Genomic DNA, 19,311 nt, shown 5'->3' on the forward strand with positions numbered 1-19,311 from the left:
AACTGTGTGACTCACTCCACTATGCAAGCAGCATTTGGCGTTTTGCAAACCCAGCACGTGGTTGAGGTTACGAGAGGAAGCAAAACCCATGGCATTTCTATGCAGTATGGTCCTTGTCTCGCTGTGCCCCTGCAATGGCTTGCTACAGCCCTTAATCTCCCGGCGTATCTCAACGTCCTGCGGTTTTCGATGAAGGTGGACAATCTACGGAACAAGCAAAGTGCTGATTGCCCAGACTTTTGCCGCTGGCCATGTCCTCTATGACGGTCGCCACGAAATGGTGCCTGGAACACCTGCAGAAGGAGAAACCTGCTCGGAATTGTCTATGTCACCACATTTACTCAGCCAATTGCCCAACATGCAGATAGCCTCGCTTCAAAGCAATGTTAACATCCCGATACCCTCGGATCTGGAAGGCATGTGCGGCTCTGGCTTGTGAGTACAGTTGTTGTGATAGTGAACGGGTTGGTCCAAGCATGGAAACAGTAATGCTTTTGTCTAGCCACTTAGGACTAGTGTGCTCTAACAGATGTATGTATGCATCATGTTGACATTCATCTTCCCGCAAAGAAAAAGAAAAACAAAAACGAAACCTTATACCACTCCTTCCTCGCTTACTCCAGCTTCAACTGCTTCAGCTGCTCGATAGTGGTCTCGAAGCCCTGCAGCTCACCCTCGAGGTCCTTCAGCTTCTGCTTGTCCGCCTCCTGCGTCGCGAGGGCGACCTTCTCGATGTAGGCCGGGTCGTTGACCAGCTTGCGCTGCTTGTCGGCATCGCCCTTGCGCTTCTCCAGCTTCTTGGTCGCGCTCTGGATGGCCTCGTCCAGATCCACGCGGCCCTTGATGAGCAGGAAGACGGCCGCGCTGGCACCGATAGGGTACGCGACACAGCCGGAGGGGCGGGGCTCGTCCGCGCCGATGATGGTGATGCTACCGATGCCCTTGCCCGAGAGGGCCTTGATACTGCTGACCTGCTCCGAGGCGATCTTATGCGATTCGGCGTCGTAGGTCTGGATGAAGACCTGGGCATCCTCCTTCAGTGCGTTCTCGGCCATAAGGGAGCGGATGCCACTGGAGCTGTTCAGGACGAGCTCGTACGCCTGCTCGGCGGCTGGCTGGTCTAGCTCTGGCTGGTGGACCGGGTACTCGGCAAGCATGACAGACCTGGTCTTGTCATCAGGGCGCCTTGGGAGGCGTTGCCACAGCTCCTCGGTCACGAAAGGCATGAAGGGGTGTATCAGTAGCAGGCCCGCCTCCAGTGACGAGTACAGGGTTTGCAGGGCGGACTCGGCCTGTTCCTTGTTGCCGTCTTGAATCAGGCCCTTTGAGTTCTCGATATAGACATCGCAGAGGTTGGCGTAAATGTATTGATAGACCGCGTTGGCAGCCTTCATGAACTCGCGCTCCTCCAGGGCTTCGTTGATCGTCTTTGATGCTGCATTCATCTTGCTCAGGATCCAGAGCTCCGCAAGGGACTCCTTGCCCTGCAGTGTCCTTGTCTTTGCGGGCACGAATCCTTCGACGGCGTCGATTTTGCCAATCACGTACTTCGTTGCCTGGTACATCTTGTTGGCGAATCTTCGGTACGACTGCATAACCTGCACGTCAAAGTTGATGTCACCGCCGCCAGTTGTGTATGCTGCCAAGCACATCCTCAGGGCATCGGCACCGCACCTAACGCCAGGTCAGTATCATGGTACGAGATGATCGTTCTGAAGACATGGTCAACTTACTCAGGTATGCCCTTAGGGAAAGCCTTCTTTTGGTACGCAGTGGCCTTCTTCACCTCGGTAGGAGCGAGATTGCCTGTGAGAAGCTTGGCGTGGAGGGCCTCGAGATCAATACCACTGATAACGTCAAGTGGATCGATGACGTTACCCAGACTCTTGCTCATCTTTCGGCCATCACTGTCACGGATCAAGCTGTGGCAGTAGACCTCTTTGAATGGCACATCTCCTGTCATCTTCTTGCCTAGCATGATCATACGAGCGACCCAGAAGAACAGAATATCCCAGCCAGTCTCAAGGATTGAGGTGGGATACAGTTTTTTGAAGTCTTCCGCTTCCGTGTTGGGCCAGCCCAAGGTTGAGAAAGGCCAAAGACCGCTGCTGAACCAGGTGTCCAACACGTCAGGATCGCGCTCGAGCGTGTATTGCTTGCCAGACAGGACCTTCTTGGCCTTTTCTTCTGCCTCGGCCTGCGTCCTTCCGCTGAACCAGCGGTCATTGTTTGATGTGTCCTGCTCCTCACCCTCAACCTTGGCAAACCAGACGGGGCATTGATGTCCCCACCAGAGTTGTCGTGAGATACACCAATCTTGAATGTTCTCCATCCACCTGTAGAAGCTCTTCTCAGCTGATTCAGGCTTGATCTTGATTTCATTGTTCTGGACACATTTGACAGCTTCATCAGCCATATTTCGCATGGACATCCACCATTGCGGTTTCATGATCGGTTCGATGACATCCTTGGACCGCTCAGACAAAGGCACCTTCATTGGATTGTCCTTCTTGTCGACGTACAGGCCCTTTGCCTTCAGGTCATCTTGAATAGAGTATCGCACATCGAAACGCCTCTGGCCGGCATATGCGCCAGCGTTCTCGTTGAGAAGGCCGTCGTCGGTGAAGATGTTGATGAACTCCAAGTTGTGAGCCTTGCCCAGGTTGAAATCGTTGGGGTCATGACCTGGCGTCAACTTCACAGCTCCGGTACCGAACTCAATGTCGACGTATTCATCAGCGACGATTGGCAGTCGCCGACCCTCAATAAAGGGATGAGTGGCAAACTTGCCGACATACTTGGTGTATCGGCTGTCCTTGGGGTTGACGGCGATACCAGTGTCTCCGAGCATCGTCTCAATACGGGTCGTGGCCACCTCGATCGTTTCATCTGAGCCCTCGATCGGGTACTTGAAATGAACGATGACACCAAACTCGACCTTCTTGTCATAGCCTGGGACGTCGAGAAGGGTTCTGCCAGTGAGCTCTTTCTGGTCAACCTCCAAGTTTGACAAGGCAGTGGTCAAAGTGCAGTCCCAGTTCACCAGTCGGTTCGCTCTGTAGATGATGCCCTCCTCATGAAGGCGCACAAAGTTCTCAGCGACGGCTGCGGACAGGTTCTTGTCCATGGTGAAGGCCTCTCTTGACCAGTCCACAGAAATGCCCATTTTTCGCTCCGCGTTGTTGATCTTGTCATGGTACTCCTGCTTCCATTCCCAGACGAGGTCGAGGAACTTCTCTCTTCCAAGGTCATGGCGAGTCTGTTGTTTCCTCCTCCAAAGCATTTTCTCGACGACACTCTGAGTGGCAATGCCGGCGTGATCGCATCCAGGAAGGAACAAGGTGGTCTTGCCCAGCATTCTCTGCCATCTACTCATGATGTCTTCCAGGCTGTTACCCAGAGCATGACCCATGTGCAGGCTGCCGGTACAGTTTGGTGGAGGAATGACCATAGTGAAGGCACCTTTGGGCTTCACATCGCCAGTCTCGGTGAACTCTGGCTTGAAGAAACCCTCCTTCTCCCACCATTCGTACCAGGCGCTCTCGACAGCAACAGGGTTGTATGCCTTATAGTGAGGATCATCCAGGGGCCGGAGCCGTTTCTTCTCCCCGAGGGGAGTCTCTTCGACATACTTTGGTATGGCCTCCTCGGCAGCCTTCACCTTCTTCTCTTTCTGCTTTGTGGTGGTTTCGGTTGGTGCTGCCTGTTTCGCGGCGCTCTTGGCCTGGAACTTCGCGAGCTTTTCGGCCTTCTTACGTTCCTTTTCGAGCTCCTTGGCGGATTTCACCTTGCCTGTGCCCTCCATTGACGCGGCGCCTGCATCCTGGCCAGTGGCGTGGGTTCCTGTTGCGCCTGTGGCTGGTGTGGTCTTGATTGTTGCCTTGGCTTCTTCTGAGACGGGAGGGGGGGCCTGGCCGTCGACCTTTGGCCCATCGGAGGTGGCAATACTGAGAACAAGACAATATTAGCGCAGGGAATGATCCTGTATTGGTATGTTGCTCCCAGCACGTCGCAAGAGAGCTTCGGAGTGGGGAGGACAAGGCTTTCAGACTCACGGATTGCCTCGGCCAGAGTTGGTAGCCATTGTCGCACGGGTAAATCTTGTAGGATACCGTCGAAGTACTGATGAGTGCACCAGAAGTGCACGAAGAATTGGACGCGACAGCGTGACGATGTCGACTTGTATGTTGTGCAAGGGAAAGAGTGAGTGAGTCAAGCCTGGTGATGAGTCTTGTCTAAAATTCCTTGACTCACAGGTCAGATCTCAAAACGCGACCTGGGTAGGTACTTGAGTAGGTTACCCTTAGAATTGGACTGCAGATGGAGGGGTAGCTCCTACTTGGGACTCGAGGGTGTTTGTGGGGGGGGGGTGCGTAGCTTTCCAGGGCAAAACCCTTGACATTTTCGTAACCACTGCCCGGTCAACTTCCTAGTAATGATCTCGGCATCTATGTGAGGGTTCACTCATAGCCAGCATTACATTACGTCTCTCATTTTTGATTAATAAATGTCATAGCCAACGTCTTAACCAATTTTGGTCAAACCTGAACAGGGACAGGCTAGGTCCCTCGCGATGAGGATGCTGCCGATGTTCCGAGCACACCTCACGGCAATATCGAAGCCGGCTTCCACCAGAGTCGTCAAAGCCGGTATACGAACCCAGAGCAGTGCCATACACATACCTTTGAAGCCCGGGCTGCGACGAAGCCAGAGATCTTCGGATCGACTGACAATATTTACTCAACCCCACGCTACGCAGGTATTGCAATGCCTGGCCGCACTGGCTCCGCATGATCGCTAAACATACTCGCAGGGAACTGTTCTGAAGAAAATCCGCAACAGACTGGCTGTTCAGCCATCCAAACCAGGCGACCCGGCGCGTGCAGCTGTTGTCCTTGCGAGCCCCAGACATGCGTCGTGGCTGACTGACAAGGACTTTACTGGTAACCTGGTCCATGCACTCCATGGGGATTTCGACAAAGGAGTGAGCTTCCACCTGCTCGCCGCCGTCGTCGACGGGCTTTGCGCTCGACCACCCAGCCGTGAGCTACAACAGGGTCTTTCGATCCACATTGGTCAATTAGACGCCCTGCTGCCTGGTTTGTGGGACGACGAGCATCTCGGCGATGCCGCCCAATCCATATCGCGCTCCGCGACGGACTCAGATCAGCCGTCGAGTCTGTCCATACTCCTTCCCCGAAAGATGACTAGCAAAAGCGACAGGGTCTCGGTAACATTGCCACTTGCGAACACTCTCTTCTCCAATGGCAGAAGGTCAACTCTTCTGGCATCCGAGTGGAAGCGTGCAACAGGTTTCTGGAATACCGCCGAAATGGTCCGGAGTGTTGAGAAGCAGAACCAGCTCGTCAGCCTTGCAAATACCTTGTTGTTCCACCAGATCGAAATCCAAGCACCGCTCGTGCCTATCACGCACCCACGTAAGATTTTGGAGGGCTTGGGAAATATCATCGCAAAGGTTCAAGTCGGCGAGGAACCATGTCCTGCCTCAATGGAGCTACAGATGAACATCCCACGCTTGATGGAGGCTCGTCGCGCCCTGGCCCGTTCGTCACCCGTTTCTGGGGCCATCGGTGTGTGGGCCATGGTATATCCCCAACACATGTTTCGTCCTCAGGCCGACATGGTCAGATTTGGACACACGATTCAAACTGTGCACCTGGGAACGGCCAGTGGGAAGCTGGCCTTTGAGATGTCGACTGATCAAGAACGTGTGGCATGGGAGCGTCAGATTGTCCTCCGGAACGCCTTATATTTAGGTGCCCGGCTACACAAAATCCGTGAGTCAATCCCAATCTCAAGACGACGACTTCAAACATGTCGTTGTAGAGCTCTCAGATAGGGTGTGTTTCGGAAGCAACTTATGCGGTGGGATAAAAGATTTCTGACTGAACTTACTCATTCCACAGTGGGAGGTGGTGGTGAATGGGGCGCCAAAGCCAGTCTCCTGTCCCTGGACCCCAAAACCAGCCACGAGCCTCAGTCGGAGGCGGATGAGCTAGAAAGGTTCATGAGATCGTTCAACGGCGAGCAAGGTGCGAAAGATGCCATTGTACAACCTGGGGACTACGTGCAATTCTTCGTCGAGCGGGATGCCATACAACGGCCCCGACAGCAGAATCTGAGCCTCAAGGCAATACGGGACTACCCTCCGATAAGATTTGGTTGCGGAGATTTGCACGTGAGAGACATCGAGCCACCCGACTGGACTGTCTCGAGCCGACCGCACGACGACAGCGAACATCTCATTTCCGATCACTTTGGGGCACACAGTGCGGAGGGCATCTATCTGTCATGCAGTGCTTTAGGCCCAAACACCAAGATGGACATGCCTGGAGCAACAGTAGCCATGGCAACAACGAAACAGAGCGCCACCGGGGTCTATCGCCCATACGCGAGACCAATTCTGAAGAAACTGTCCTAAGGCCATGGTCGTCCATAGGGCATTGGGGTTCGCAGAAAGATGAAACTATCAGGTCTCCAAGGTACGCGGAGAGGGAGAGCGCCTTATGTAATCACCCAACCTTGGGCATTTGTAATGAACGCGTCAGAATGGCTGCCATCAGTGATTAGGTTGCCAGCATTTCTACCAAGTCAACTGCAATCGGTCAACATTTACAAGAATAGCCTCAGCTTCTATCTCATTTGATAGAAGGAGAAGGCAACTTGGCAAACTAAAGTGGTGACGCTGGGGATTTGAGGCTGTTCACTTCTGATTGCCCTTCCCGGCGTTGTGTTACCCCTCCCACGGACGCCGCTGACAATACATACGCAAGGCACAGAGGAGTTCAGAAACCTGGACCACCATGGCGCCGTCCAAGCTTGCGACTGTCGGTATCCTCTCCCTTGGCGACATGGGATCCGGGATTGCCAAGCTGCTCGTGGCCAAGGGTTTCTCGGTCGCGACCAACGGGTCGGGCCGCAGCAAGGAGACGCTGCAGAGGGCGCAGGCCGCCGGCGTCATGAACCTGCCGACCGACACGGACCTCGTCAAGCAGTGCGACGTGATCTTATCTGTAGTGCCGCCGCGCGACGCTGAGGATACGGCGCAGCGGATCATCGACGCCTTGCAGTTCATCACCAAGAAGCAGCTGTACTTTGCGGACATGAACGCGGTGGCCCCCAGCACCATCAAGGCCATGTCCAAGAGCATTCAAAGGGCACAAGTACCCATCACCCTCATCGACGGCTCGATCATAGGAGGGCCGCCTAAGCCTAAGGAGGCGGGCACCGCAGCAGCAGCAGCAGCTCCTGGTACCGGCGCGTCAGCCGGTGGTGACTGGGACATGCCATTGATGCCGACGTCAGGCCCGGTGCAGATAGCAGATATCCCAGGCTACGGAGCCACGCTGGCCGAAACTCTGAACGTGAAACACATATCGCCCGACATAGGCGCCAGCTCCGGGCTCAAGATGTGCTACGCGTCGTTGTCCAAGGGCTACGCCGCGATAGCCATACAGTCCTTCACCACGGCCCAGAGGATGGGCGTTCTGGAGCCTCTGCGCGAGGCGCTGCAGGACACCGTGCCCGGGCGGGTGAAACAGACGGAGAACGCGCTGACTGGTATGCCGCCCAAGGCCTACAGGTGGGTGAGAGAGATGGAGGAGATTGCAAAGACACATGCTGAGGAGGGTGGTTTTGAGGACTTCCTCTTCAAGGGGGCAGCTGGGGTCTTCAAGGCTGTCGCCCAGGACACGGTCCTGGGACAGGAGAAGGTTGGGGATAGGAAGAGGGGGCGGACAGCCGAGGACGTGGCTGCTGCGATGGCGGAGGGCATGGAGAAGAGGAGGAAGAAAATTGACTGAGAGCAGGGTAAAGTGGTTCGCTTAACTCTCAAAGGTTGCCTGCACTGCTGAGTTCCAGCATACGTCCGCCCAATAATGGTGTAAAGAGGTCATGCAGCGCGTGATCCCAAGCACACGAAGAAATAAATGACTTACGGCCTGGCTTGCGGGAGATTCGTCCCCTCGATATAGAGTCACCCCAACATTTCGTATCAGAAACCTGTGGAGTGTCCCCGAGCTCCTTATATCCGACATGTTATTACGAGCAATCTCTGATTACCTTCTACGCCAAGAGGAAGCACTCTTCAGGGCGACTTCCAATTCACAGAATTTCGGAAGCGGTAGCTTTTCGGCGGGGCAAATGTTGGTTCAACAACTACGTGAAATCATAGCAATATCATTTGGTGGACAAATGCTAGGCTGGGCATCCGAGGTATTTATTGCCTTACTTGGATAGGATATATGGTAAATACAGGGGAGACAACAAAACAACAAGGCCAAAATCATGCAACTATGAGATGAGATAGCAGACGTAAATAAGGAACATCACTTAGGAGGTCGACCGTCGCTGTTTGGATACATGGTACGTTCCTGTGACCGGTGACCCTGACACGTGGTTGCTACACGTAGCAATGGCAAGACAGATCACGACAGTCGATGAGTGTTCAAGACTGGAATTAGGTACGTGGAAGATCTTCGGTTTGTGGTTTTGTTTTCGCGGTCCCACGAACATGATTTATGCAAGACGATGACCGTCCCCCACTTACAAGCCAAGAGAGGGTCACATTGGGAGGAATTGCCTCGCTCATGATACTCGGGCAATAGAAAATACTTGATAGCTCTGTGTGCCGTCCCGCGCATATTTGTTAGTGTGCCACTCTCGGACATGCGTGGCAAGCCAGGCCGGAGAGATATTCGGCTCAAGACTGGGCGGGAAAGCAGGTTCCAAGCACGAAACTGGGTAGGATAGGTGGTGGCAGACTGCGATAACCTCGTCTGGACTGGAGGATCGTCAGCGGCCCACGGGTCGCGATTCAAATTAGCTGTTTTCAAACCGGGCAATATTCTATCGAAGAAGGGATACCGATGCAGGAGATGCCAGGAACGACTGGATTTCCACTTGTCAAGGGATGCGCACAAGCCGTCGCGTCTGGGGAGGGAGGCGACACGACCCAGCAGCGCATGACATGAAAAACCAGATCAGTAAGGGCTCCCCGTCCAGGGACGAGGGCATCTCCGACAAATGGAGAAAATCTCGTGTGAGGAGGGCGCCTTCATCTGCGAACCAGGGAAATCTGGGTTGTGTCTGCTACACCACCGCGTTGCCGTGTAACTACACGGTACTCAGAATTCCCAGATTCCAGGCACAATTGTACCACAGGAACGATGGGTTGTGAGAAACAAGGTTTAGGAACGATGTCATCGGCCGCTACCTGGGCCTGACCTGTTCTAGCAGGGTGTGCTGCGGCAACTCCAAAGCCGGTTTTTGGGTCACGCTCCCAGGCTTGCAAGGCCTTGTCGATCCCTGCACGCTGCAGCAGCCCCTACCATGCGGCAATGCTGCCATGCACCAGATTCGAGGTCCCTTAGACGCAGCCTTAAGGAAGCTGATCCCGTCGATCAGCGATGGTATTAGAGTCTGGGGATTGCCGTTTTTAAACAACCCGCAGCTCGACAGTTCCCCATCGTACCAACCATTCGGAAAATGATGTCCCCATAACGATGCACCTGAACCACAATCACAACGGGTGTGAATAACATTTGAAGTGCTTGTACCTACTGTGAGGTACATGTACTCGCCCCACCCCGAACCCTCCTCACGGCCACTTACACGAAAACCGGGGAAATGGCCCCTACACCACCTGCGTCATCACCGGCGGCGAGACCAGACAGCGAGCGCACGAGGAGGAGACGGCCGCAACAACCAGTCGAGGAAGAAGACGAGGATGAGATTTCTTCAGAGGGGGAATCGGGTGATTCAGAAGAAGAAGAAGAAGAAGAAGCAGGGTCTGAAGAGGAAAGTGAGGATGAGGCAGCACCACCACCACGGCCAAGGAATAACAGGAACATTGATACCAAGAACGGGGGCAAAAACGTCAAAAGACCACCACCCAGGCCCTTGAACCCAAAAACAAAAAATAGCAGCAGGACAAGGACAGCCCAGAAACCCTCAGAAACAACAGGCTCATCGGCGCCAAGCTACGAGGACGCCGACGACAACGCATACCGCCAAGACAGTTATTCCTACCTGCCCACACCACCCACGCAGCGACAGCCCTCGCCCCTCCGCCAACCACAACGGCGCAACAAGGCGCCGACACAGCCACACCAGACACCAGGGCGGACGCCCCGGCCGGCGAGGTCCCGCACCCTCGCGGCGCCGCCTGCCGTGGCGGACCTCGCCAGCGCGGCAGAGACAACAGACTCGTCGTACTCGTCTTCATCCACCACCGCCTCCTCCGCCGGGCCCTGGAAGCCCTACGCGCCGCCGTCCTCCGGGCGCGCCACACCGCAAACATCTGCCAGGCGGCCGCCGGTGCCGCCGTCGTCGTCGGCGAGGCGCAGCAGGCCCGCGCCCGTGCCCATCCCGCCGACCCAGGCTGTCGTACCCCGCGCGCCGAGGAAGATGGTCCCAGCGGGAAGGATAGATGACGACGACGACGACGACGACGACGACGACGACGGGCAGGGCGGGGAGGAGGACGAGATCGAGTTTGTGCCACGGGGCCCGGTCTCCGCGCCGGCACTGCCCGCTGGGGGCAAGAAGGCCGCGCTGGCTGTGGAGCTGAAGCTCAACCTGGACATCGAGATTGAGCTGAAGGCCAGCATCCACGGCGACGTCACCCTGGAGCTGTTTAACTAATGGTGTAGTGTTCGGTTGTGTGTAATACTTACTATATAGTCTTCTTTTCTTAATCTTGAGGTTCTAGACTTGGGCGGTGAGGGTCGGTCGGCTTCGTCACTTGGCGCTGGAGGTGCTCTTTGCTTTGTGATATAACGGGCGGGACAAGGCATGGTTTTGTTCGGTTCCATCGACTATGATTGGCACGTAGGGTTACGACAGAACTTTAATCGTCTTCAATCACGGAAAACCGTGGTTTCTCTTGAAGCTCTGCGGAACCACCCGCTGCTCCAACAATGGTCGGCAGCGTTGCTGGCTATAGATGATATCAGGCCCTCCAAAACTCTCAGCGCCCTCATGTTCATCTCTGTCCCTCACTCGATCATGTCGATGTCGTCCTCAGCGGCCTGGGCTGCCGCAGCTTGGCTGTTGTTGTTGCTCGCTGGCTGGGCGTCGCCGCCGCCGCCGAAGTAATCCTCCATCTCCGCGTCCAACTCTTCCTGAGTCTTCTTCGGACGTCCGTCTCTGGCTTTGCGCTCTCCGCCGTCTCTTCCACCAGCACCGCTCTCACCGCGCCGTGCGCCGGGACGGCGCCCACCCTCACGTCTCCGGCCACGCATTGGACTTCGAGAGCGGTTCCTCCGCCCACCGGGCACATAACGGTCGATGCCTTTACGGGCTGCTTCGTCCTCTAGATCTCTGTCCGGCGAGATTGAACGGTTGCGCCCGGGCGGAACGGTGACACGCTCGGCCAGGGGTCGGCCTGGCATAACTGCGTTGTCGAAGGGGTTGCGCTGGCGTCGGGGAGGAACGATCGATAGGCGGATTGGTTGGCCATGAGCATTAGCACCGTCAAACTCCCGGATAGCCTCCCGAGCATCGTGGTATGAATCGTAAGTGACATACGCCACTCCAGTAGAGCGGCCAGCACGATCGTAGCCGACGTCGAGTTTCTGTACCGGCCCAATTTGGTTGAAAAGCCCCTATGACCATCAGTCTCCTATTCGTCTTGTCGCTCAAGGGTATGCCATACCGCCAAATCCTCCCGGCTGAGCTCGTAGTGAACGTTCTCGACGCGAATCTTTGTACCGTTCAATTCACTACAATCTCTTGTTAGAAAGCCCACCCCGTTCTACCAAGACCAAATGTCCAACTCACGCAAGGTCATCGGGCTCATCTCTTTCTGGACCCCGTCGTGACTGGCGTGGCTTGCGACCTGCAACGCAATTAGCTAGGTGCGCGAGGTTGAGAGCAGCGCTGCGTGGGATAATCACCATTTTCTTCAAATCTGTCGTGGACCCATTCACTATAGAAGCTCGTCAGGACTTTTGGCCTCCTTGCGGCTTGTATTCCAGGCTCATTACGTACGAGTCGAGGTTTCTGGGAGCATCGTCGCGGTAGGACTGTTCCGTGGCAGTGGGAAATGTCAGCTTCTGGGGATCGTCTCATGTCATGCAATCCCCCGGTCTGCGACCCCAGGGGTACCATTGCGCATGGTCAAGACAGCTGCAACGGCAACCGAGAACCGAGTAGGAGGTGTTGAGCGGGTGGGTTGCTGCATTTCAGAGAAGGGGGAGGAGGTAGGGCACCTAAGAGCCGTGAATGGTTCTGGTCAGGTTGTGATTCCAGCGCAAGGGGAATGCTTAATGCGTACCTTTCTGACGCCATCACGAGGGAAGTCTTCGCGGGGTTCTCGCCGTCGTTGACCTCCGTGACCTCCACGGCCACGAGGTCTGCCGCCCTTGCGCTGTTGTGGCGGATCCTAGTTAGCAAGTTGCCTCAAGGCGTGGGCAAACAAGGACAGGTCGCGGTAGAAGAGCAGCCGGGGAAGAGACGTACGTCGTCGCGAGCGGCGAGGATTTCGTCGAGACTACGATCCATAGTCCTTGCCGTAGGGATTGGTCGTGACGGATCAGAGTATAGATAGGGCGGGCGATGGGAATGGGCTGCTTGAAAACTGCTGGAAACCTGGACGTGTGAGTCGAGGTCAGGCAATAAAGTACTGGCAGGGCCAACTAGCAACTCTGACGAAGACACCTGGGCTGACAGGTAGTTAGTTGCTGGAGCTTTTTTTAGGCGCTCCGGCACTGTGCCTCTCGGACGTCTGAGCAGTCTAGGCCTGCTAGAGGCTAGGTCCTTGGATGATACTTAGTGGGCCCGTGCACGTCCACGCCCGCCCCACCACAGCTTTGAAACTCGGTACTCCGTACTGTTTAAGCAGGTCAACAAAGCCAGTTCTTCGTCACATCCACCATTAACACAACACAACCATATCTTTAAACAAATCATATGATATCACAACAGGGCCAGTGTGACTAGCTGGCCTACCTCTCGTATGTTGACCCATAGGGAGTTCTCTTATAGGAAGTCAGGAGGTTGCCTCACAAGAGGCCATCCTACGAATGTTGGGAGGGATAGATGCTGTGATCGCGTACCGGACAGCCGAGCAAAGCTCGTCTTGCTCAAAATGCGTATGTTAGAGGTAGAGGGTACATGAAAGGAAGTACTACGGGACACTCAACAAGTAGCCATGAGACAAAGGTTCAAAAAGAGTCAAGTCATGGTCCATTATCATTATCCTCCGTCTATCTGAAGCGTCTGGAAACGCTTGTCCTTTTGCCAAACCATGTCTATGGGGAGGTCTTCAATCGAAATGGTATCCCGAGGTCGGCGGCCGTGGAGTTGAAGAGGTAGGTTTCTAAACGACAATCTCATTGCAGAACCAGACCAATAAGTACAAAACTGGAAAGTACTTCATGCAGATCCGTCCAGTATCCCTCGGTGGGCACAGGCCCAAGAACCCCCCGGCGGATATCGAAAAGCAATCAGTGCAATGAATTCGAGCACCCTTTAAGGAAATCAGAACTACTTTTTGTTGCGCAACCCTTTCCTGTGCTGCGCTCGTGCCTGTCAACTGTGGCAAAGCAGCCCCTTGCCCTCTAATGACCAACTCGACAATTCAGCCCCCTGTTGCGGTGAGATACCAGCGTGTACGAAAGCGGCGTAAGTTGATGTCTGTAGAGGAAAGAGAGTAAAAACGAGTTCGGCTGTGGGTGCGTCTAGATGAGGTCGGCAACGTTCATGGGCATCTCCTCGATCTGGGTGCTGTAGAATTGCTCAATCTCACGCATCATGCGGACGTCGTCGGCGGTCACAAAGTTGATGGCGACACCCTTTCGGCCGAAACGACCACCACGACCGATACGGTGGATGTAGTTCTCCCGGTTGGCGGGGAGATCGTAGTTGATGACCAGGGAGACTTGCTGGACATCGATACCACGGGCCAGCAGGTCAGTGGCGATCAGGACACGGGAGGAGCCGGACCGGAACTCCTTCATAATCAGGTCACGCTGAGCCTGGTCCATGTCACCGTGCATAGCAGAGACGGTGAAGTCACGGGCAGTGAGCTTGTCGGTGAGCCAGTCGACCTTTCTGCGGGTGTTGCAGAAGATGACGGCTTGGGTGATGGTCACGGTCTCGTACAGATCGGACAGGGTGTCGAGCTTCCACTCCTCCTTCTCGACGGCGATGTAGAACTGCTTGATACCCTCAAGGGTAAGCTCGTCCTTCTTGACGAGAATCCTGACGGGGTCGCGCATGAACTTGGTGGTGACCTCGAGGACATCCTGGGGCATGGTGGCGGACAGGAGGACGACCTGGGTGGACTGGGGCAGCAGCTGGAAGATGTCGTAGATTTGCTCGGTGAAACCACGCTGTGGAGACAGATTAGAACAGGACAGGGCCGATGCCGCGTTAAGGTGTTCTCAAGACTTACGGAAAGCATCTCGTCAGCCTCGTCGAGGACGAACATCTTCATACCGTCGGTCTTGAGGAAGCGACGCTGGATCATGTCGTGGACACGGCCGGGGGTACCGACGACGACCTGGGGGCCGTCCTGCAGGGCCTTCATGTCATCACGAACGCTGGTGCCACCAATGCAGGCGTGGCACTCAATGTTCATGAAGTCGCCGATAGCGACGACGACCTTCTGGATCTGCTGAGCCAGCTCACGGGTGGGAGCGAGGATCAGAGCCTGGCACTGCTTCAGGCTGGGGTCGATCTTCTGGAGGACCGAGATAGAGAAGGTGGCGGTCTTGCCGGTACCAGACTGGGCCTGAGCGATAACATCGTGGCCTGGAGCACCAAAAATCAGCCATCGTGTTTTGTGGGCGGGGAACATTGTCCAACTTACCCTTGATGACAGGCATAATAGCGCGCTGCTGGATGGCAGAGGGGCGCTCAAAACCGTAAGCGTAGATGCCTTTATCCCCGCGTTAGCCCACGGGTCCCATGGCGGCGGCAGGCGGCGGCGCAGAATTTCTCACCTCGGAGCAACTCAGACTTGAGTGCCATCTCATCGAAGGAGTCGACGGTCTCGTCATAGTTGGACTCGATCTGACCTGTGTTTGTGGTCGCAGATTAGCCATCATTGTCCTGCCAGTGTCGGTGTTGGGGTGCGATGCAGAGGCCCAGGCTCCCGTGTGGCCAGAGAAAAATCTGTGGGCGCAGGGGGCGGGCCGCATCCTGGCGCGGGGTCGCAGAGGCTGACGATGTCGACGGGGGTCGCTCCGTGCAGTCGCAGCGAGAGACGAGGAGAGGAGTGTTCTTACCCTCGGGGACGTCCTCGAGTCCCTTGTCGGTAGCCATGATTGCGGGTTGTGGGTGATATGGATCTAGATCACAAGCACTGCTTGAGACCTAGGATCAAAGAATCGAAGGTGGGGTTTGTTGAGGTCGATGAAAATCCACAGGACTCGCGGGGAGGCTGTGGAATCGGGTAGTAGTATCTGTAGACTGGAAAGTAAACCAGTTCTGATGCTCTCAGCGTGTTGAGAGCAAATGAATCTAGTTGTGGAGGGGAAGGTTTGTTGTCTGGGTTATGTAGGTGGGTGATGTCGTAGGTAAGAGCAGACCCAAGAGAGAAAATTTGTCTGCGGTGGAAAAAAGTTGCAGTGCCTTCGTTGCCCTGCTCCCTTTTGCCACGCTAAACTTTAGTGGGGCACGGGCACCACCACCAGTCCACCACCGCCTCACCCACTTGCTCCGGCCTGCCAGCCAGGCCAGCCTGCCTAAACTCGTCTCAATTTTTCGCAGGCGAGACATGATGTGCCTAGGTAGGCCCTGGTCGACAGAGGCACACCACGCTACGTACCCGGGCATGCGACCAGGATGATAAGAACGGTGGTGGAACTGCTGCAGACTCACTTCTCGTGGCTCTACTCCGTAGTCCCAACTAACTCTTGCGGCCGTCACCTTGGCCCCGTCCTGTCACATTCATTGTACCACAGTACTCAACAGGCCCTTGCTGATCAACTGGGGTCCAAGTAAAAGTGGCCTCACTCTTCCAATATCCTCCAGTCTCCAGAGTCACCCCACTGCCGCCACACCAGGGGGTCATGCTGCTCAAAGCCGCTCCCGCCCTGGGCCACCAGGACGACTTTGTTCTTCGCAACCACAATGGGTTGGGAGTCACTGCTGACGGCCCGCGCGAAGCCAGGATGGATGAGCAACAAGCTAGCGTCGACTCACGCATTCCTAGTCATCCTCTGGGAGTCAAGCCGTTAGGCAACCAGTACCTATCGTCCGCAGCCAGCGCGCGAGGCTCCTTGGGCAGCTTCCACGTCCTGCCGGACGAGGTGTTGGCCCAGCTGTTTGAGTATTTTGGGCACGACTCTTTGCGCAAACTGGGTTACACCTGCAGATTCCTCTTTGCATTCTGTCATGCTGACGACCTCTGGAAGGCTTTGTTCCTGGAGTAAGTGACTTGCTTCCCTTGACCCGTCAGTTATCCGTTCCTGGGCCGGTGTTTGCCGGTGTAGACCTCATGCCGAACACAAAACCCCGGGCACAGGGTTTTTTTCGTTCTTTCTTTCGCCCTTTCCCTATTGATACTCGGTGCATAGAAAGATATGCACACCCTCTCAACATTTGCCTGGTCTCAATGTGTTTCAAAACACAATTTTGACTGCCGCCTAAGCCAAGGACCCCTAGATGACTATGTGCTGGAATCTTTTCCTGACATGCAAATATTAAATCCAAGGACCCAGAATTGGTGCTCTCCTTGCGCCGGCTCCTCTGTTTTCTTTTCATCAATTTCTTTCGGGCAGCTGCAAATATTAGTGACCTTGGATTTGGAGGTCATATTTCCACAACGACTTGTTGATTGACGGATTTTCTTAGGTCTCATGAAGAGAAAAAGCGCCCCTTCCAGTGGAAGGGAACATGGAGATCAACCCTGCTTGAGTTGTCACCAGAGCACGAGGCCAAAATTGATTGCCACAATGTCTTCTCCGATGTTCTTCATCGGCCATTTGTCTGCAGCAATGTGCCTCTGGGCCGGTTCTGTTCCAAAATCCCCGGCACGAATGAGATCAAGCGTCTCACAAACATGACATACGACGAATTTGCAGACAATTGGAGCGACAGACCCTTCATTCTGACAGACTGTATCCGTTCCTGGCCAGCCTGCAAGGAGTGGGATATCCACCAGCTGTTGAAGGAGTACGCGGACGTGGAGTTCCGTGCCGAGGCGGTGGACTGGCCCTTCTCGACATATTGCCAGTACATGGGGAGCAACCAAGACGAAAGCCCTCTGTATCTGTTCGACAAGAAGTTTGCCGAGAAGATGGGTATCACAATCGGGAAGACCGGAGAGGCGGCGTATTGGAAACCGGACTGTTTTGGACCGGATCTCTTCGAAGTGTTGGACTCAGAGAGACCAGCGCACAGGTGGTTGATTGTAGGGCCAGCCAGATCCGGGTCGACATTTCACAAGGATCCCAATGGGACGTCGGCGTGGAATGCTGTCCTTCAAGGGGCCAAATACGTGAGTGACTTCCCATGACGCCATGCTGGGATTGAGGCTATTTACCCAGTCCGGACGCCTGCTAAATGTTATCGTGCAGTGGATCATGTTTCCGCCGTCGGTAGAGGTTCCGGGGGTCTTTGTCTCGGCCGACCAGAGCGAGGTCACAAGCCCTCTGAGCATAGCGGAATGGCTTCTAGAGTTCCATGAGGAGGCCCGAAGCTTGCCGGAATGCGTAGAAGGCATATGCAGGGAAGGCGAGATTCTTCACGTGCCAAGTGGGTGGTGGCATCTGGTCGTCAACCTCGAGAGCGGAATAGCGCTCACACAGAACTTTGTGCCCAAATCACACCTCGCCGTCGTCCTCGAATTTCTGAGGGACAAGCCGGACCAGGTGACGGGGTTCAAGAGGGATGTCGACGATCCCTATGGCCTGTTTGTGGACCGTCTCAGGGCACAATTTCCGGAGCTCTTGGATGCAGCCCTTATCGAGATGGACCAAAGGCATAGCAAGAAGAAGAGGAAGTGGGACGAGGCTATCGCCGTCGAAGAGACGGAGCAACCCTCGGAGGGTGGAGGGTTCAGCTTCGGGTTTGGATTTGGCGGGGATGACGAAGAGATACCATGAGCCAGACCAGGCAGACATTCTCTGCCGATGTGTGAAAGGTAAAGAGACTAATGCTGTGCGATATGTTGTCCTCTCTCTCAATGCCCATTGCGGCCTCACGACAGAGAATTGGACGCTTGTGGGCAGCACAGGAATGTGTGTCCGTGAAGGACCCTAGTAGACCTAGTTCGTAAGCTGCCAGATAGCCACGAGCGAGTAGTCTACCTAGGTAGGCTAGATATTACTAGGCTCTATATATCCTTAGCTAGATGTACAAAAATAACCTCTACCTATATCTCTTATGTAGATATTATATATATATTATATAAAGAAGTTCTTCTTAGACTTAGAGTAAATATCATTATAATTTGATAGGTGTTGAGACTTCCTAAGTATTGTCTAGACTTTAAGTTGGATTCCTTACGCATGGAAAGAGACAGTAAGAAAATGCGATCCCTTTTATGCACGAATTACCTTCTGTAAAAGCGAACCAATCGGTACCTTCGCCCGGCTACTGTGAAGACTATGCGTCATGGGGGCAACCTGGGTAGAACACGTTCTAAAGTGTTGTGCAGGGCGCTCGTCAGAACCTAGTTGGTTGAAATAGCCACAGCGGCGAGTGAGCTCTGGCTCATTGACAGTTCGCGTTCCCCCTTTGCTCTCAGCCCAGAGATGCTGTGTTTCGACACATCTTGAGAAATGAATCAAGAAGCCTCGTGTCGAAAAGACCTGATCTCGATCGTCCGAACCACGGCGGAGAAGTTCCAGACGAACTTGGCAGCCTTTGCAGCTGACACCACGCTCTAGTTTGGCGTTCTCCAAGCTGTAGTACGGATATGCCGTAGCTGTCATAAAGCGTTGGTCTGATTGCTCTCTCCGGCTTCTCAAATTTGGAATCGAGTCTCCTCTAATGGCCCTGGTGGCAAGTAGCGTTTGTGTGGCCATACTTTGGTCGTCTCGCTGGCCTTTCCATCATGTTATAGATGCCAGGCACGGTCCGCAAAGTTGGTCCCGACAGGCGCTTGAGTCGACTTGACGGAAGTAGAAGAAAGAACGAACGTCGAGCTCGCGGAGGACCATGGACATGAGTTCTGCGGGTAGACGACCCAAGATCCCGAGCTCAGCGGCCGGCAACGTCTCGAAAGCTGCCTGAAGGGACCCCTGAACGAGGTGCATATCGTGTGGGCGCGAACGGACTACGACGAGGTCAAAGTCTCGTCGATGATACGAACATACTCGAAGGATCGTGTCAGCA

General features: G+C 54.8%; 7 protein-coding genes across 7 annotated transcripts; 4 read left to right on the forward strand and 3 right to left on the reverse strand.

Moving 5' to 3' along the window:
- Positions 1 to 296: 296 nt before the first annotated feature.
- On the reverse strand, positions 297 to 4,307 carry KVR01_005336 (valine--tRNA ligase). Its single transcript, XM_044792477.1, has 3 exons — positions 4,056 to 4,307; positions 1,734 to 3,947; positions 297 to 1,674 (listed from the first exon to the last, which is right to left on the reverse strand). The coding sequence occupies exons 1-3, from the start codon at positions 4,082 to 4,084 to the stop codon at positions 615 to 617; spliced, it is 3,303 nt and encodes a 1,100-aa protein (XP_044645781.1). The 5' UTR covers positions 4,085 to 4,307; the 3' UTR covers positions 297 to 614.
- An 896-nt stretch (positions 4,308 to 5,203) lies between these two features.
- Positions 5,204 to 6,442, forward strand: KVR01_005155 (uncharacterized protein; the record flags this gene model as incomplete). Its single annotated transcript, XM_044787012.1, has 2 exons — positions 5,204 to 5,798; positions 5,928 to 6,442. 2 exons carry the CDS (start codon positions 5,204 to 5,206, stop codon positions 6,440 to 6,442), a joined length of 1,110 nt encoding a protein of 369 aa, XP_044645600.1.
- A 382-nt stretch (positions 6,443 to 6,824) lies between these two features.
- KVR01_005424 (uncharacterized protein) lies at positions 6,825 to 7,823 on the forward strand (the record flags this gene model as incomplete). The annotated part of the gene is made up of 1 exon (XM_044788677.1): positions 6,825 to 7,823. The coding sequence occupies one exon, from the start codon at positions 6,825 to 6,827 to the stop codon at positions 7,821 to 7,823; it is 999 nt and encodes a 332-aa protein (XP_044645869.1).
- A 1,605-nt stretch (positions 7,824 to 9,428) lies between these two features.
- Positions 9,429 to 12,691, reverse strand: KVR01_004984 (uncharacterized protein). The gene is made up of 7 exons (XM_044790414.1): positions 12,484 to 12,691; positions 12,299 to 12,391; positions 12,013 to 12,047; positions 11,919 to 11,950; positions 11,803 to 11,860; positions 11,678 to 11,744; positions 9,429 to 11,627 (listed from the first exon to the last, which is right to left on the reverse strand). The coding sequence occupies exons 1-7, from the start codon at positions 12,523 to 12,525 to the stop codon at positions 11,019 to 11,021; spliced, it is 936 nt and encodes a 311-aa protein (XP_044645429.1). The 5' UTR covers positions 12,526 to 12,691; the 3' UTR covers positions 9,429 to 11,018.
- On the forward strand, positions 9,649 to 10,665 carry KVR01_005183 (uncharacterized protein; the record flags this gene model as incomplete). Its single annotated transcript, XM_044785584.1, has 1 exon — positions 9,649 to 10,665. One exon carries the CDS (start codon positions 9,649 to 9,651, stop codon positions 10,663 to 10,665), a length of 1,017 nt encoding a protein of 338 aa, XP_044645628.1.
- Positions 12,692 to 12,885: 194 nt separating the features above from the next.
- On the reverse strand, positions 12,886 to 15,574 carry KVR01_005069 (uncharacterized protein). Its single transcript, XM_044794550.1, has 5 exons — positions 15,255 to 15,574; positions 14,970 to 15,044; positions 14,837 to 14,905; positions 14,420 to 14,778; positions 12,886 to 14,357 (listed from the first exon to the last, which is right to left on the reverse strand). Exons 1-5 carry the CDS (start codon positions 15,289 to 15,291, stop codon positions 13,704 to 13,706), a joined length of 1,194 nt encoding a protein of 397 aa, XP_044645514.1. The 5' UTR covers positions 15,292 to 15,574; the 3' UTR covers positions 12,886 to 13,703.
- Positions 15,575 to 15,877: 303 nt separating this feature from the next.
- Positions 15,878 to 18,374, forward strand: KVR01_005102 (uncharacterized protein). Its single transcript, XM_044791465.1, has 3 exons — positions 15,878 to 16,399; positions 16,825 to 17,470; positions 17,550 to 18,374. Exons 1-3 carry the CDS (start codon positions 16,041 to 16,043, stop codon positions 18,075 to 18,077), a joined length of 1,533 nt encoding a protein of 510 aa, XP_044645547.1. The 5' UTR covers positions 15,878 to 16,040; the 3' UTR covers positions 18,078 to 18,374.
- Positions 18,375 to 19,311: the final 937 nt, after the last annotated feature.

The sequence above is a fragment of the Diaporthe batatas genome, assembly GCF_019321695.1.
Source record: "Diaporthe batatas strain CRI 302-4 chromosome Unknown Contig00005, whole genome shotgun sequence".
Taxonomy (NCBI): domain Eukaryota; kingdom Fungi; phylum Ascomycota; class Sordariomycetes; order Diaporthales; family Diaporthaceae; genus Diaporthe; species Diaporthe batatas.